Consider the following 18,823-nt stretch of genomic DNA (forward strand, 5'->3'; position numbering starts at 1 on the left):
GTAGCACTGCAGTTCCCAAAGGAAGGAGGGTGGGATAGGATGGGAGAAGGGCATTTGGGATTTTTGGTAAGCCAAAATCAGTTCCACCAAATGAAACTTTAAAAATAGGCACAGAAACTGGCATGTTTTCGCCATATATTTCACTTGCTCATTAAAAAGAGGGACTGTTAATTTGTTTAGAAATTGAGAGTTAGGGTTTAAGATTACATATTCCCAAAACACTTGGTTTCTCTACCTCTTCCCCATGGGTAAGAAGTCATTGCTTCACAGGTGGTGCTACGCATCCTAAAGAATCAACGCTATTAGCTTGAAACTACCTTAGTCCAAGAATTAAGTGCAATACACTATTACCCAGCCTAAAAGACTGTTAAGGGACACCCCAATCTTTCATTTGAAAAACAAACAAAAAAACAAGCCAGCCCAAAAAAAACTAAGCCCATTCTCTCATCTGTCATCATCTATGCTCTCCTCCGGGTGCAAGGACGGAGAGAGTGGAATCCTTTCCATGCCAAAACTGCCTGAAATGGTCAAGGCCATCTTCAGAAATTTGTAGAGAGCAAAATCAGCTCTGGAGCCTCTACCAGCAATGTCAAACAGGGCCTTAACGAGACTAGCAGGGCTTAGAGACAACGGAGAAAGCCAGGGTCACCCTTCTGTGGGGCTGGCGGAGGGACAGAGGCATGACAGCAAAGAAAAATCAGTGCAGGGCAAGAGGGGAAGGAGCAGCACCTTGCAGCACGCAACAGGCACCGTGACTAATTTAAAGGGCTTTAAGGAATCCTCTCCAAGTCCAAGGGAGAAACGCTGCCATGCAAGTCCTCAAATGTGGGGGAGAGCTAGGAATGTGGGGGAAGAAAACTCCTCATCTGACCTATTGCCTAATAATAACAACAATGCCGCCGGACGGGAGGAGAGAGTGCCTGCTTGGCTTCTCCTCCCAGCTCTGCTGGCTGTAGCACCGCATTCGTCCTGTCGTCGTAACACAAATTCTGGATCTGTAGCTGTCCCAACAGATTAGGTCAGTGTTAAGAGTTATGACTGTGCCAGGCATACGGCCAACTGACCTTCATAGGTTAAGAAGGGCTCAAGTGAAACGGTGGTTGGCTGCCAAGGCTAAATAATAAATTACATTCTTCAAACAAGGACTCAGCCTCCTAACTACTTCAGTAAGCGAGGCACAGAAATGCAAACAGAGTGGGATAACATGACTCGGTATTTCACCTTGCTCCAAAGAGCTGGGTCTGGCAGCTGTGCAAAGATAAAAACCAAACAACAGATCTGCTCTGAGGTGCTAACTGCTGGGGCAGCCGGGACCGCGGCCGAGGAGCTGCGGGGAACTCAAAATTCTCAATATTTATCATAGTCTCACAGCAACTGCAGGCTGAAGCGCCCATACACCGCACAGCACCAAACCTGCTCCGCAGACTATCCGGGCTGGCCACATCAATTTGAAAATATTTTTAACAGAGCGTAGGCTAAGAGGGCTGCGAACCAGCCTGGCGAAAAGCTGCCACCTCTGCCGCGCTCGAGCGGAGGCTGCTGAAGGTATTTTCAGCGTGTCAGCTCCACTATGTGTGTTTGGGGGACATCAGGGCTTTTCTTCAGCCTCCTTCAAATGAGTTCCCCCAGCTTTTGGCAGGCAGAAGGCACCTTCTCCCCACGTCAGAGTGTTTTGGACTACCATCAAGCTGTGTCTCTATTACTTTATTATCCTCTTCTAGCCAACGCAGCCCTCTGACATGTGATAACTCCTGAGTCAACCTCTAGCTGCTGCCCACAGTTTACTCAACAGCAACAGCTGCATGAAATGGATACAAGTTGGGCAATTGGATGTACCAAAGATGTAAATCCTGGCTTTGTTCGGTTTGCTCTGACCCTGCCTGGAAAAACTGTGAGAAGCTTTAGTGCTTCTGCTGCGGCTCTCCGAAACCGATAGAGTTTGTAGGTTACAGTGCCACTGAAATCACCCTCCAAAGTGGCTGTAAAACACTTGTCAACACTGCGAAACGCTGCCCGTGTTGGTATAGCTGAAGCTGCCAAAACCTCCTGTCCTCTGTGGACGCACTTGTGTAGTTTATTCTGGCACTGGAAGCAAAACAACCTGCAGTGACTAAGGCACCCTCATACCAATATAACCTTTTAATGAAAAATCATTTAAATGGAGAGGATTGTGCCTTATGCCCTCTCTGTATTTTCAACTTGCTACAATGTGCTGACACTCGTGTAAGAAGAGCTTATTTTGGGCTAATGTCAGGACATTAAGAGCAGACTAATACAGAACAACGCAAAAGACTTGCCCCGACATAAGAGCGCCCATACAGCACTTCGCATCAGTCGTACGGACCTCGATTCAAACCCACAAAACGTTGCCGAGTCTGCCTGAAAGAGGGCAGTGGTTTTACTAGCAGCTACACAGGTGGAGCCCTGTCTGAACGCCATTCGATCACGGCGATGGCTGCGGACAAGCGTCCCCTTGTATCCGCAGCTGCGCCCGCAGGAAAGGTTAGCACCCCTGCCCGGGGCTGCGCCGAGCCGCGCTGCGCCGAGCCGCCTGCGCAAGCACCTCCGCGTTTGCGCCGAGTCGAGGTCAGCCAGGTTAGCGCGGCGCGTTAGCCTAAGCAGCAGCTAGACTGTCAGCCGTCGAGATCTGCTCGGGTGGTGCGGCTTCCCATATTGCATTTTGCGTATTTAAAACTTACCCCTCGGATCATCTGTGGGTGAGCTATGCAGGTGGCGGATGAACCGTGCCCTGCCTGGCAGCGATTTCCAAATGCTGTGCAGCATATGGTGCCTTCCTCCCCGCTCCCACAGGGATGCGGCGTGGAACAATGTCACTCCAGGCCCCACTTTGCTCACTGATGCTGCTGATTAAAATTGCCCCTGCTCTCTGGAGAAACCTGTTTCCAACCTTTCCAAGGATAAACGCTCCCAAAGTCCAGCTGCTGTACATTTTTTTTTTTTTTTTAAATTATTTGTTTCACCCAACTGACATCCTTATGCTTGAATACCAAATGCAATATTACCAGTTTGGATTCAGTATGAATATTTCAAAGAATTCAAATCTATCTTTCATCCGGTTGGATTTAGAAGGGCAAGCCGCAGAACCGAAGGGCTGACCGCAGACCTCATCAGGGTGGGTTAGATAGCCATCAGCTTAAAAAGGAAGGAGAAGCTTGCTCAGTTCTCATCTTTCCCTTACTGAAAGAGGGAAAAGTACTAAGCTCATTGAGTAATATACAAATTTGTATACACAAGCGATAATTTGCATAAATTTACAATTCTAATACACAACACACAGCCGATTCTCAACATACTGGAAAGAACAAAGAGGACTCCGATGCAGAAGCAACAGCAGTGACAAAAAAATCCTCCAGAGAGTCAAACTTTCTGCATACATCTCCAGTAGGTTAAATAGGAGTAAACCAAACCCAACCCTCCCTACAGACGAGCGGGTAGGTAGCCTTGCTTGTATTGTTTGTAATGTCTAAAGCTCCTGAGAATGAGGTTAATAAGACAGCCGGGCGCCCAACCTGACGGGAGGGCCAGACCCATGGGTTCTAATCGCAAATCCAGTTAATTCACACTTCAGAGCATCAATAAAACAAGGGAGAACAACTAAACAGACCTCCTGCGTGCACTGAGGTAGGAGTACGCAGTCTCTGGACCACACCTTGGAAGAAACGAAAACACAAGGCACCGCATCCAAAGGCATTAACTATTTAGCACTTGCTACTGTAATGCAGGTATTCAACAAGAGAGCAGAGAGCTCTAATGTTCAAAATCAAAACGGGTATGCGGCAAGCAGGAGTTTGCAGTGCTCTCTAGAAAGTGCTGCTCAATTTAGGACAGCCTTATGGCAGCGCTCTTCGTCCCCGGACTTGAAAAGAGTTTTAACAGAAAGAGATGGAGCCCCGCGTCCAGCTCGGGGGTCCTCAGCACGGGAAGGACATGGAGCTGTTGGAGCGGGGCCAGGGGAGGCCACAGCAATGGTGCGAGGGTGGCACAGCTCTGCTGGGAGGACAGGCTGAGAGCTGGGGGGGTTCAGCCTGGAGAGGAGGAGGCTGCGGGCAGACCTGATTGCGGCCTTGCCGTGCTTAACGGGGGCTTGTGAGAAAGGTGGGGACAGGCTTTTTAGCAGGGCCTGCTGCGACAGGACAAGGGGGGATGGTTTTAAACTGAAAGAGGGGAGATTCAGACTGGATGGAAGGAAGAAATGTTTCACGCTGAGGGTGGTGAGACACTGGCCCAGGTTGCCCCGAGAGGTGGTGGATGCCCCATCCCCGGAAACATCCAAGGCCAGGCTGGACGGGGCTGTGAGCACCCTGATCTGGTGGAAGGTGTCCCTGCCCATGGCAGGGGTGGGACTCGATGGCATTGAAAGGTCCCTTCCAACCCAAACCCTTCTGTGATTATAGATAAGGAAAGCAGACCGTGCGGTCGCCTCTCAGCTCGCTGCGTGCTGAGAGCACTGTCATGAACACAGGCTGGGGGTCCCCAACTCACAGCAGCACGAGGAAGACTGAACCAACGAGCTTTCATGCTTCGAAGAGCAGCCTCGCCGCACAGCCCTACCGCGCACCTGAAACGCAGGGCTCGTTTCTGCCTGCTCCCGTTAACCGAGAAGGGACGAGCCGAGAGACTCCAGCCCAGCAAGGAGCAGCGCTTCAAGTGGCTAAACGGGCTGATTTCAGTCTTCCCTCTTCAGCGCTAAACAACGCAGCTTGTCAGTAGGCTGTGATGAGTAAATGGAAAGACCAGATAATAGCTTACAAACATCTAAAGAAATAAATACCAAAGAGTGTGGGCATATATGGTTTTTTTATGGCCAAACAAGGAGCTGCACACAGGAATGTGATGAAATTAAGGCTGATCATGAAGAACAGCTTCCTGAGAGATTTATCATCCTGTGGAATAGTCTGAGTAGAAGTGATGGATGCCTGATGACAGAGATCACTTGAAATTATGCTGGGCAGAAGAGAAACCATGAAAACAGGCCTAAGGCGGCATGGAGACTGCTCAGATACCCACCAGTATTTGCCTCTCTAACTTGTATTACAGATTCTCTTCATTTCATGGCTGTTTCTCATGTGCTAGCCACACTAAATGAGCAAACAGCTTCGCTTCTCCTGCTGGAGTCCATCTCCTTGCTAATACAACCTATTTGCTGCTTCACCCTTTTTTACCGGAGCTGTACACCAGACCGGTGGTTTCAATTATTTGTCCATAATGATCCCCGAATTCTTTTCCTGATCGGCTTGTTGGATGGCTGTTCCATTTAGCACATAGTCCCTAGCTCGATCCCAAATTATTTTCCAGTTATCTATATTGAACGGCATTTGTCACCTCAATTATCCAAATTCTTTGGAATCCGGCCCTGCTGTTCCTCATTATAAGCCCAAATCTTGTGACGTTCTGGGCACCCTACTCCTATCAAAGCCAACAGCCACCGAGGAGACGCAGAGTCGCATCAAATATGGCTCAACTGTTTTGCCTCCAGTTTCTCTATTATCTTTTTTTTTTTTTTTTCTTTTGAACTCTTGCTTCCAATGCTGTCTTCCAAACCATTTCTATAAACAGACAGAATAAAGATACTAGAAACAACCCTGGAAGGGGAGGAGGTCACTTTGCGAGTGTTTACTCACCAAATAAACTGGTTATGACCAGTCCTACAATTCTGGAAGGCGCGATATCTTTCACAAGAGATTTGAGAACCTCCTTCTCACACGTCAGTGTGACTGGCAGCACACTTGGTGAGAAGACAGCCAGATCTGAGCTAAGCTGAAACAAAGACTGAATGACTGAGGCATCTCAATCGTATGCCCAAGTGCTTGCAGCACAAGATAAACAGAACACTCAAGCTACAGCCATTTGCACGGTCTTTAGTCTTCTAAACTATTCCCTCAATCATTGACCAACAGCCTTGGATAGGAACAGTGTTGAAATCAGGCCCCTGACCTACATGCCTGGTTGTTTACACATCTTTTTTACCTTCCTCGTCACTGCTGTCAGACTGAAGTTGTTTAATTCGCTTCCTCTTTTTCTTTACATTTTCGGGACCTCTTTCTTCCTCATCATCCGACTTGTCCACCCTCTTCATTTTACTGCCACGGAAAGAAAAAAGGAACGAACCGCGTTATCCCTTGTACGTGCACGAAAGCGTCAGGCACATTTAGACAATCGCATTCCTGACAGAAGTACTGCTAGCAAGGAAATCACATACCTCTGTACCTCTTAAAAATGTAGCATCACGTAGGCTGAAGTATACTCACTATACCATCAGGCATAGGCGCATATGCATTTTCAAGCCTCTCATCCTTACCCATATCCACTTCTCCAAAACAAGGAGGATTTCTTTAGCCCCTCTGCAGTTCAACAGTTTGCCCGGTACCTCACCTAGCTTGGCCACAGCAACCTGGCAAGAGCGCATTTCTGATCTTGTCTCTATAGCTCAGGTTCCCAGACACCAAATGTCCCCAGCAGCATCGCTCAGAAGCTCTTTTCACAGACTGCTTGCCACTGACTGACTATGAGGTAGTGTCTCAGAATCCTGGAGCCATTTTTAAAGACTACTGGAAAAATAAAATAGCTTCTTTCTTTTTAATGTTGGCGAGACATGTCAGACTAACAAGCCTGGAGGCTAAAGGCCCACGTATCCTCATAGAGCTGGTACAGCCCAAGTGGCCTTCCCAACAACACACTGCCAACATGCAGTTTCCAGGCCCTTGGCTTTTTGAATAAGACTATCAATAAGACGACCAGTTAGCACTAGCTGCGATGGTGGGCTGGGCGGTGTGCTTACCTATTTAGTTAGAAACCGATTGAGACCACCAATTAATTACTCATAGGCCACCAGAGAGCCATCAGACTGTAATGATTTTTTGTCTGTCAGTTTGGGTTGGATTAAACACAAAGGGCTGAACTTAAAATTTACTTGGAGTCTCAGCCCAAAGTAAACCGGCGGCATTGAAAGCAGCAGTACATTAGCTATGGAAATCAACAAGCAGAACTTTGTGTGCTGGAAGCTGTGTACATATAAGCTTGGGAATATACTACCTTCCCTGCAGTACAGGTGCTCCTGCCAGCCCCCACAGATTGCCTGCGGGGTCTACACTAAGTCTGCTCACAGCGGGAGGTTGTCTCATGGAAAGCCACCCCCTCCCACCGAAGACTACCTGGACCGTGTCCCTTCCCATCTGCAATGGCACAAATGGCCCCGAGGCATCTACAGCACTACATGGAAAAGAAATATTAGGAAAGAATTCCAAGAGAGATAATTTTAGCCAGGTTTAATGCAACTTAGTAGCTGGAAGCAGGAGGTGAACCAGCATTGTATGACCAGCCATGCAGGCCATCGACAAGCGGGTTAACAGATTACAGGGACCCTGAATGGCGTGGCCCACCTTTTTTTGTCCTTTTGTTGAATTCTAGCAGACTCTGTTTTCTTCCCAGGCTTCTCTGCTTCAGTATTAGGGGATGACTCTGGTTCTGCTACAGGAACTGAAGGCTCCACTACTTTCTCCTCCTTTGGCTGCTCAGGCACAGAGTTGACTTTGAGTTTATCTGTGAATAAACCATTAAAAAAAAGAACAAGTGCTGGGCATTCAGCAGGAACGACACCTTACAAAGGAGTTGGCTAAACAAAACACTGTGCACCAAGAACACAGAAAACACTACAGGTGATATATAAAAGCATTAAAGGATCTAGATTGACCAGGCTGTGTCATACGTGAAAAAAGGGCATGCTTAAATTTCTAGCTGATTTACCAGTTTGGTTCTGTTCCTGACGGCACAGCCCAAGCACACTGCAAGCTGAGTGTGCTGCAGCCGTTAAACTCTGCAGAAGAGAGCTAGAAGCAGTGGCAGCCCTTACAGTCACCAGGACCAAAGGCACCGCAGAGGGGTTGGGAGCCCCTCTTCTAGCCAGCCCCCTTGGCATAACGTCACAGCCATCTTTACGGTCAGTTTATCCCTTCTAAATTAGAGTTTTCGTCAAGCACAAAAGTACCCAGAAACAGGAGAATCGGGACTGATGAAAAGCAAGGAAAGGCGTGTGCAGTCTCCATCCTGCATAGCGTTAGAGCCCATGATTAGCATTTTCAGTGATGTAGTGGCTTCTCGTCCTGCCCCAACCCCAATGTGATCGAGAATCAGCCCCTTTTGCCTACACAGCACCACATACAAGGACAGTTCTGCTTCAGAAGGCTTAATCTGGTACCAGAGAAGAGAGAGCAGGTGGGAGTGGACAGCAAAATATATTTATCAACCTGATAGGTGGTGCTGTTAGCACACTAGCACCTAAGTACAGTCTGTGAGCTTCATTCAGCAGCTTCACACCCCCCCCCCCCACCAGAAGAGAGGAGCAGACAAGTTGGAAGCTTGTATCATCCCAAGCAGAAGATGCCAGAGCGAAGAGAAAGTATTCAACAATGAGATCAACTACATTGTCAATAGGAACAGGGGCTGCCGAGAGGGCTAGAAGACTTCATGCCAACGCCTTTCTGACACTGCTTGGAAAATAGGCTGGCTGCTTCACTGAGCAAGGGGAAGCATGTCATACGTAAGAGCCTGAATGACAGCTCTCTTATTTATGATCAACAGCAGAGAGCCAAAGGACCCAATTATTGTTCACTCAGGACTTTCTGGCAATGGTGAAATCTTTGAAGCCAGGAGAGATGTACAACATGTAGGGAATAAATCCTACTCCTGGAATCACCCTGTCTCTTCTATACACATAATCATTTCCAGTTCTGCTCCGTTTGCTCCTTCCCTACGGCCACCTCACGACTTTCCTTGACTCAGCAGAGAAGTGAACCCCATTGGAAACTGTAGAAATGCATGCACAAAGCTTTCTCCATCACCGCTGGGTTATCTTTACCACACAACTTCAACTTTGTGGGTTTTTGGCATATGAACTTTGGTCTAGGGCTCTTCTCAGATCTTACGAATTTTACTCGAGCTAATTGTGCTAACTGTGCTTAGGCTTGTGCGGCATAGCCTGAAAGTGGTCTGAGCTCCCTCGGTCTCATCAAAACAGCAACTCAAACCATGCTGTGCCTCATGTGTTCAGCGCTGGAGCTGGACCCTGCAAACTCTGACAGACGTCTGTTAGAAAGTGAACGTTGCTGTTTACCCCCTCCCACTAACTCTTCTTGGAGTCCTCTTGTACTCGGTATTATAAGGGCATCTTTGAATAAAGTCCTACAGTCCTTTTCCAATGTCTATTTGAAAAACTTCAGCGTATTTTCTTTAGACTTGGACAATTTACATCAGAAGGGACCTCCAGAGGCCACCTGCTCCAAACCTCTGCCCAAAGGGGAAGGCCACCCCTCATTTTTACCCTCCAATTATTAGCTCTTCAGTTTTCAGTACAGAAATTAACCCTGAATCTAACTATAGACACCACAGTGATTTGTGATGAAAAGCAAGCATCATTAACACGCCCTGCATAACAGGTTTTGGCAAACATTTTCCCAACAGCTCATCTTCCAGCCAGAAGGACTCACTTTAAATCAGATTTCTTCAGCGCTAAAAATCCTTCCTGGGTTAGTCTGCACAAATATGTCATTTTAATTGATCTCCATCCAGCAAGCTTTTTGTCCGAAAAATTCCACTTAAAACTTCTAATTTTTGCGTTAAGAGCTGCATACAAAAACATCAACCCCTGAGTCCAAAGGAGCAAAATAGGACGGAAAACTATAAGAAAAGAGGGGATATAAAGAAAATCCAACAAGTTTGGCAGGGTGGGAAGGAAGAGTTCTGCTCCTGTCTCTCTATGCCTCCCATCACAGCTGTATAACCAGACGCCTGATATCACTGGTTTTTTTTAATTGCTATTTAGCTTAAAAAAAAAAAAAAAAAAGAGAGAGAGAGATTTCCAATATCCCTCAGGATTTTTATTTTTTTTAAACTAGAGCAGGCTGGTCCCTGACCACAATGGTTTCTGAAAACAGATGCATGTTATAAAGCACTTACTCATGGCAGCTTTTCCAAAGAAGTTGTTCATTATGTTGCCCTTTGCTGGTGGTTTGCTGCTTACTGCAGACACCTAGAAGCAAACAGAGGAGTAACCACAGGAATTATTCATGCAACACAGCCCTCGACACGCATAGTACTGCTTCTGGACAAGCATAATAAATAGGTATAATTTGTCGAGTATTAGATTTCAATACCTGTTTAGGAGGATTTGCAGATATTAGATATGACATGCATCAAAGGGTCGAGAGTAAGTTATTTACGACGCCTTAGCTAGGCCTTCAAACCTAACTTGGGTCACATTCCTATCTGATGGCTGACAGTGTTACTGAAATAAGTGGTTGGGACTTGGGTCAGTTCCCAGTAAAGAACTGTTCTTTTTGCAAACTATCAGTGCCTCAATTCACAGTAACCAACAGAGGAAAGAACCCAGATTGGCCAAACCATGGAGAATTTATCCAGCTACTCTGGCACATACGCTGTTCTGCTGAGCTGTTTGCAAAAAAATATCACTGTTCGATTCCATTAATATAGCCACCACCAAAGTGAAAAAATCACACACGCAAAACCCACCTAAGGAAGCTTGGCCTCCTAATCCCATTTATTTGCATGCAAAAAAAGGCAACCAGACACTAACGTTCCCAAAACACTGACACACGCATATTTCACCAGTTCTAAATTCCCAATAAAAATCAGAAAAATGAACCAAAATATACTCAGCTGTTATAAAAAAGCCAAACCATACGCAGGGAACATTACCATTTTAATACCCAGTTACTGGCCACATTGCTTTAAAAGCAATTATACGAATTAAAATTAAAACGTAAACCTATCGTGGAAAAAAAAAAAACAGCAGTTGAGAAGATAAACAATTTAGTCTTGCACAGGTCAAGCTCTGAAACTTCCCTCACAGACCAAGTTTAAACACCTTGATACTTTTAAGAGCTAGACTTCTCACATTTCACTGATTGCTCAAAACAAATCCTTTTAAGCACAATGGAGAGAGCAAGATCCTCAACCGGTGTATATATTGGCGTAACTGCAGACAATGGAACAACTGTCTCAATAATGCAGCTATGCTGGTTTATACTCGCTGCAGATCTGGCTCCAGGAGGAATGTCAAAGCGTCAACGTTATGGCAAATACACTTTTGTGGATAGATCAAGAGTGTGGCACAATATATTTTTGCCCAAGATGACTGAAAGAAGGCACATCTGTGCTATACAGTTAAATACTTACAGAACAGTGGCTGAGCATTCCCAGCGGACAGCAAGGTTAGCACTAGAAGCAGCGGACAAGGCTGCACTACGGCTGTTTCAGGTTATTCAAGTCAAGTAAGAGGGAAGCTAGAATCATAGAATCATTTCGGTTGGAAAAGACCCATAAGATCATCGAGTCCAACCGTTAACCCAGCGCTGCCAAGGCCACCACTAAACCATGTCCCCAAGCACCACATCTACACGGCTTTTAAATCCCCCCAGGGATGGGGACTCAGCCCCTGCCCTGGGCAGCCTGGGCCAGGGCCTGACAGCCCTTTGGGGAAGAAGTTTTTCCCAACACCCAACCCAAACCTGCCCTGGCGCAGCTTGAGGCCGTTCCCTCTCGTCCCATCGCTTGTTCCTGGGGAGAAGAGACCGACCCCCCCGGCTCCAGCCTCCTTTCAGGCCGTTGCAGAGAGCGATGAGGGCTCCCCTCAGCCTCCTCTTCTCCAGGCTGAGCACCCCCAGCTCCCCCAGCCGCTCCTCCCCAGCCTTGGGCTCCAGCCCCTGCCCCAGCCTCGCTGCCCTGCTCTGGCCACGCTCCAGCCCCTCCATGGCCGCCTTGGGGTGAGGGGCCCAGCGCTGAGCACAGCATTCGAGGGGCGGCCTCCCCAGTGCCCAGCACAGGGGGACCATCCCTGCCCTGCTCCTGCTGGCCACGCTATTTCTGATAGAAGAGTGGTTCATTAAAACTATGAACCCAGAGGGCTGCCAAAGGGTCTGAGGTAACTTACACCTGGGGCCTCCTTAGCCTCTGCTTTAGTTTCTTTATTTGTGTCCTGGGGTTTGGAAGCCGCTTTCGCTGCAAACATTCCCATGATCCCTTTGGGCTGCTGTGAGGGCTGTTTAGCGGTCGATGGACCATGGCCGTTGACCACAGGTACGCTGACAGCGTTCGTGTCACTTTGTGCCTGGGAACCAGTCTGCAGAGACGTCTGCGCTTGAGAAACTTCAGCCGGCGTCCTGGGGACCGCAGCAGCACAGTGAATGGCGCTAAACCTGCGTGACAGAGTGAAAAATTTAATTAGCCTTTTAACTTCTTATTTTTCACCTCGGTTTCCTCTCTGGTAGCGCCTTGCTTCTCTGGTCCTGTGTTCTCCTGTTATGGGAAAAAGAGCAATTTAATTTGTGCATGGGACAAGAAAGAAAGGCTGGCACAGAATGAGGGAGATGGAGACCTCTACTGAAAAGATCTGCTGAACCTGCCAGTGAGAGCCAGAGCATTCAAATGCTAAACAAGCTCTTCAGATTTCATGGAGGGGAAAAGCCCGTCTCCACACCCAGGGTGGAGATGGAACACACTGCATTTTATTCCTAAATGGGTTACGCTCCCTAAAGTTTGCAGCATAAATTGTATGGCTGTCTGATGACCTGAAACATTTACAACTTTCAGATGCTTTGACAGAGTCCACTACTGCTGCAACAAGCAGCCACAATCGTACCGGCCAGGTAAGTAAATCACAACTGAAGCTAAACTACTTAAACGGCTCAAGATATCCTTGACATTCAGACTTAACTATATAAAGTCATTTCCATGTAATCACTAGTAGACAGAGACACATCTCAGCTTGTAACAGTCTGAAACGTGACTGTTTGAGGATACGGAGATACAACAACGAAATGATGTGCTCACAGTTACAATACAATTCCCTGACAGTCAGGAATAGCAGTACCCAACAATAACTGAACTCTGCTCCCCACTGTGCATATCACAGGAGAGGCTTTCCAGATTTCCTACAGAAATGCCACAAAAGAGCACAGACTCACGCCTTGCAATCCACTGAATTACACAGCGTATTTTTATTTGCATAAGAAATAAACCGGTCTTCTGCCAACTAATTTCTGTGCCTCAGCATTAGTGGCTCACAAGCACAGTCCGCTTCTACGCAGATCAGGAACTGCAATGTATTAACAAAACAACACCATCTCCACAGCATTTCTCGGCTGCAGCAGCAACCTCTCGACATTCAAACCTTTAAAGGAAGGAAAGAAGACACTGAAGAAAAATATTCCTGCTTTCCTTTATACTTTCAATCTGTTTTCAACATGGTCAAGAGCGCTCTCTGGACAGCCTTCACTCCTACTTTGCGCAACCCATAAGCAACATCATCAACCCTTCAGATCACAAATAATGTTTTATCATCAATAGTTATATTGACTGTGCAGCAAGCACATCTAAACCTCACGCGTTCCAAGCGCTTGGGAAGTTAGCTTGCCTTAATGCTGCTGTGTGGCTATAGCTTATGGGATCGATCCCAAATTCACTAAATAATTCACTGAAAAAATAAGCAATGTTTGAACTATGCTCTGCAAGCAAGGAGCTGCTTCCGCTTGGAAAGCTGGCATGAGCAACATGCCTTAAATCGAGTTAGTTATACGAGTACAACATCCAGCCACCTCCACCGGCCTCACAGCATAACAGGTCCCATGCAAACACAGAAGAGAATAAAGATCCTTGCCTCAGAGCTTATGAGATATATGGACTGACAGGGAAGGATGAGAAGCCAGTAGGTTCTGTTTGCTATAAACATGCACATAGTTAAACCTCTGTCTTTTACGGGTACTGCAGGCATTTTGCCCCAAGCGTAAGAGACAACTCTTGTAGCTGACAAGGGAGAGGGAACATGGTCAGTCTGAATTCAGTTCAGCCAGGTCACAAACGAAGAAGCTGAGGTTTTTTTAGTTTGCTTGGGAAATTCTGCTCCAAAGCCAGGCAGGTATTTAAACAGAGGCTTCAGAAAGCCATTTCAGAATCTGAATTGTCTAAACCTTCTGGATGCCCAAGCCTGAAAGGCAGACTCCTCTAAGACACAAGTATCATCATGCAGGGGTGCCCGAGAGTCAGCAGACTGGAACAAGGCAACTGCGGCCAAACCTACGGCACACGTCCTCGTTGAAGCAGGGCTTTCTAGCACCTACCACGGTACCGACATTCACATTTGACACACACAGCTTCTAGGACTTTATTCTCTCAGCCGCTCTCTTGTCAACATTGTGAAGACAGCCATGTTTCTACTTTCAAATTCTGTACTCTTTCTATGACACAACATTCAGGCATCCCCCTTCTAAACCAGATCGGTCATGGCACTGTACGTACTGATTGCATCAAGCTGAGGCTGTCGGGGTGGAAACAACACATAAACGAAAAGCCACAGCTGCCAGGCACGGTTCAGGAGGAGAGACAACGAACCCTGGAGGCTGAAGTCCCTCTGAATTCCAGGACAACCTCTCTCTACTTCAACCACGAAGGGCGCTTGTGCTGCTCGGTCTGGTTTGTGTGCCTCCCCTACGCCTCAGGCTCTCGCCTTACGTATGGAGAATGCGTTCTGGCAAGACATCTTCAGAGAGGTGGATGAGTCCAGTGGATGAAAACACAGTCTCACAAACCAGAAGGCAAACTCACGTTAGCGCTTTGCTGAGTGCATCACTCATGTTTTTGTAAGTCTGTTTCAATTTACTCTTCCTGACTGGATAAAAATGGTCATGAAGCCTGGTCTGGAAACGAGAAAAAGGTTTCTAGCCATCAGAGAAGACCGGTACTGGAACAGTCTGCCTGTTGGAGTAACAGAGCAAGTGAACCAACTGTAAGCTGGAAATAGCTCAGTTTACAAAACAACCACACAACGCGCTGTCTGGGGACTGGTCTGGCATGACTTGGAAGATATCTTTTTCTAGCTTTCTAAAACTCCAGGCATATCTGGTAACCACGGACTTCTGCTGAAGTGCACTACGTAACAACACCTCATCGGTCTTAAATCACACAGCTTAAGAAGAAAAACCAAGGCGCAACTCACTTGCTGCAGTTGTGCAGGTTTGTTTTGACAATATCGTAGTCTGTGTTGTAGAGCGGCCCGCTGTCCTTGAGCAAGGCTTTCTGAATGCTGTAGACGTGCACGCTCGCAATCGTGGCTAGTTTAGACTTCATTGCTGGGGAGAAAAAAAAAGAAAAAAAAAAGAGAGAAAAAGAGTCCTCTGTTAGCATAGCCTTTACAGAATCAGGTGGCAACTTTAAGTATCAGGTTCTACCAAGGATGGAGAAAGACTTGACAGCAAGGACCTGAATATAAAAACATGTCATTGTCCCTTCTTTCAGTGCTCGCTAATTGCGAATTCAAGGTAACAGACTCCACAAGCCTGTCAAACACCTTTTCCATTGTACACACTTGCTTCTGACACAACAGAATTAAGAGCAATCTCTCTGTGTTTACCTTCAAATTACCCGGTGTTTGGGATCCAGAACACCTGTATGACTGCCTAAAGCTAAGGAAGAAAATAGATGGTCATAACTCTACCCTGCTGGAGCTGCTCTCTGCCAGTAAGGTAGCGTCCACCGTATCAACTAGCGTCATAGTGTCTTCTCTAGTAGTCTGCTGGAATCAAGGTTTTGCCTCTTCTATGCTATTTAGACTGTTACCCGCTTAAGGCAAGGGCTGGTTTTTAGGAATTCTTTGTTCATTGCTTATATTGTTCTTTCCACACAGTCCTGGTCTGAGACAGCGCTTCTAGGCACTGTAAAAATACACACAGTAATCATTTCTTGGGGCCAGTCCTGATGGCAGCCTTACTCCCATCACAAATCTCAGCCTCTTCCAAATGTAAGTCATACCTTTGGCCTGTCTTCTAATACAAAAAACACGAACAACCCCTTCCTCCACAGCAAAACAGAATATTATGCAGCACGCATAACGCAACAAACATGACAGACAGTAGTTGCACGGCTTGACAATCTACTCGCCTGATAAAGACAACTTTAACTAGAAATCCACTTCAGATTTCACAAAGGAAAATAAGGCAAGTCTTTCAAACAAAGTTAGATCATTAGCACGGATATTTAAGGTCACAAATGACACAGTACGTTCTCGAATGCCAGAGATGTTATTTGAAAACAACGAAGAGCCTGCAGCTGTGTTTCAACTGCTACGGATCAGACCTCACCAGCAGGACCAGACCTGGAAAGACGGTAAGACGACTGACAGGGCAGGGAGAACAGTTGGAGGAAGCAGTGTTATAGCGGTGGGTTTTTCCACCTTTTACCGTGAAAGCAAATACCCCAGACAAAAGTGAGAACGTTCTTGTGGGACATTTAACTAACACCCACGTCACTCAGGGCAAACAAAGACTGCAATTGCGTTTAACCAATAACTAGAATTATCTGCTTCACCATCCTTGGGAGCCTGAAGGCTCATAATTGTTCTACAACACTGCGAGACACTGCTATACGCTACTCGGATACTGTTGCCTTTAAGGAAGAGCTGTCTGTCAGTGGCAGGGAGGTGGAAAAGAATCGCTGACTAAAATGTTCAACGTTAAAAAAAAAAAAATCAGATCCAAGTCAAAAGTCTGAAGTTACACAGCTGTTGGCTCAGATATTCAAAATTCTGAGAAAAAGCTAGTACAAGAAGTACACACCTGAACCCGGCAGCCTGACTAGGCATTTACGTGCAGATGGCAAGTTCTGAGCTTTACTCACTTCGCTGTTCTTTCAAAGAAAAAAGTTAAAACCGCATAATTTTCACGATCTGCTTACCTTCGAGTTTATCCTCTCTCACTACTGCAACCTTGTGGCACTGTAAAAAATAAATAAATTGCAACCTTAAAATTTGAAAAGATCTGTTGTACAGAAGACTGCTATTTTCAGTTATCTATTGAACAAGTAAGTCTACCGATTAGAGGTGCAGCTTTATAGCTGCAAAGAACACTGCCAATGCCTTTGAACTGTCATCAGCCGCTAGTTTTTAAAGCTCTGTCTTCCTACTTTTGTAACAGACTGTTTCACAGATCACTACAACCCCCTGCCTCCCATTCCTGACACTGGGAGATGAGACAGATGAAACAAGAAAGAAACAACTGCGCAGCAGGGCGGAGAAAAGCAAAATAATGCAGCTGAGGACCCAACTGCTAGAAATCCGCCACGCTAGCCTGCATCACCCATGTACATTTAGATTGCCAGTAAACTAACGTAGCGATTTGTGGCTCTGAGACAGCACCAGAGAAGCAGAACACCATGAGAAATTAAGCATTAATTTAAAAGCCAGAAATGAACATTTCTGGAAATGTGCTTCAGAGCCAGTCTTCAAGGACCATACCTGCTCTGTGACATTTAACAGGCTGCAGTTAACACAGAGAGTATGCAAAGAGACAGACTGGACAAAATCCAACCATTAATTTTGTGTTTAACTGATACCATAGGCTCGCCAGCAAAAGAGTAAGAGGTAGGAAAACGTAGGCAACCTGAAATGGTAAAGAAAGATTGCGAGTCTCGGTCCCTCGCTGAGGCGGATAAAAGGTTGCGAGTAAAGAGTGGGCCGTGTTTAAGACACGATGAGAATTATTTGTGACTGATTTCTATCCGGATCTTCCTTCCGAGAAGTCTTGCTGTTGAATCCATAGCCTTGTGGCTACACCTACCGACAGCAGGCAGTAGTGCAGGGTTACCAGCGAGCACAGGGTTGCATCTAAGCACTCCCATCCCTTTCCTACCCAAAACTGAGTTGTGCCAGGTAAAACCCACCAGCTACTCCAGTGCCTGCACGTCTTTTGGAAGTATCTTCCAGAGCTGACCTCTGCCCCCACCCGCTCCAGCTAGCCCTCAGACACCCGGTCCGAGGAACTTTAAACTCCTCCTGTGCGGCCTTCCTAACCCTGAGCATCACTTCATCTCTGCCCCTAACAACTTACTGCACCTGCAGGTCACCTGCCTGAGGAGGCACTGCTATTGCAGTATTCAAAAATAAGATGTTTAAAAACAAACAAACAAAAAAGTGCCCTTTGTACATTTACCTTCGTAGATCTCTCTTGGTTTACAAATAAATAAACTGCCAAGACAGAGTTTAAAAACAATTGTCTATATCCTATGTCAGAATTCACTTGTTTGTTTTAAATACATTATGGCAAACTTTAAAATATTACAATTTGTTGACAAATCTCTCACTAATTCTAGTGAGCCAAGAGATGCTACCTTATTATTTCCAATAGAAATTGGGGGAAAACCTATTAAACTCAGGCTATAACCATGACACTATCGGTACAGCTTTAAATAAATATATTCTATTGTACAGAATTAATGCAATAACTAATTACCTTCAATTTCAGGCTAATTTGGAGATGTAAAGAGAATATTCTATGCACGTGAACCAGTTTATTATTTAGGAAAATCAAAAAAGGTTTGGAGGTTTTTTTTTTTTTCCAATCTACAAAGAAAAGCCAGGACACCTGGAGATGTACTCATTCTAAATGAGGAGTGTGGATTGTACCGTAAGAGATATTTGGGTATCTAAAGATATGAATAGACACCTAGTGGAATGTCAAAGGCATTCAGTGTTTGGCTATGAAATTCTTTTGAGAGCAAAGGGAATCAGGCACTCAATTTGCTCATCTTCTTTCAAAAGCCCCTGGGGTACCTGTCTGAAATTTTAGATGACATTCTTGAAAATCTGACCAGGAGCAATGAGAAAAAATAAATACATTAACTACAAGCAATGATTCCTTTGCTTAATAAGTCAATGCATTTTAAATACAAAATACTATTAATAAGTTTATGTTTCTGTTGTATACCAGGATAAAAAAGTTGCTTTGTTTAACAAGAGAACTTC

At 45.9% G+C, this 18,823-nt stretch overlaps 1 protein-coding gene across 5 annotated transcripts in view; it reads right to left on the reverse strand.

The window, feature by feature from the left end:
- Nucleotides 1-18,823, reverse strand: part of POLD3 (DNA polymerase delta 3, accessory subunit) — a 30,764-nt gene that overhangs the window by 7,615 nt on the left and 4,326 nt on the right. For all 5 annotated transcript variants that reach the window (XM_087758814.1, XM_087758812.1, XM_087758813.1 and 2 more), the window contains exons 4-9: nucleotides 16,759-16,798; nucleotides 15,026-15,158; nucleotides 11,966-12,230; nucleotides 9,973-10,045; nucleotides 7,401-7,560; nucleotides 5,989-6,101 (exon numbers count right to left, since the gene is read on the reverse strand). In XM_087758814.1, coding sequence (XP_087614940.1) covers nucleotides 5,989-6,101; nucleotides 7,401-7,560; nucleotides 9,973-10,045; nucleotides 11,966-12,230; nucleotides 15,026-15,158; nucleotides 16,759-16,798 — 784 coding nt within the window. The remainder of the gene's footprint in view (nucleotides 1-5,988; nucleotides 6,102-7,400; nucleotides 7,561-9,972; nucleotides 10,046-11,965; nucleotides 12,231-15,025; nucleotides 15,159-16,758; nucleotides 16,799-18,823) is intronic.

Source organism: Nipponia nippon, unplaced genomic scaffold (genome assembly GCF_047370975.1).
Source record: "Nipponia nippon isolate SJK-2023a ecotype South Korea unplaced genomic scaffold, ASM4737097v1 scaffold_2, whole genome shotgun sequence".
Lineage (NCBI taxonomy): Eukaryota > Metazoa > Chordata > Aves > Pelecaniformes > Threskiornithidae > Nipponia > Nipponia nippon.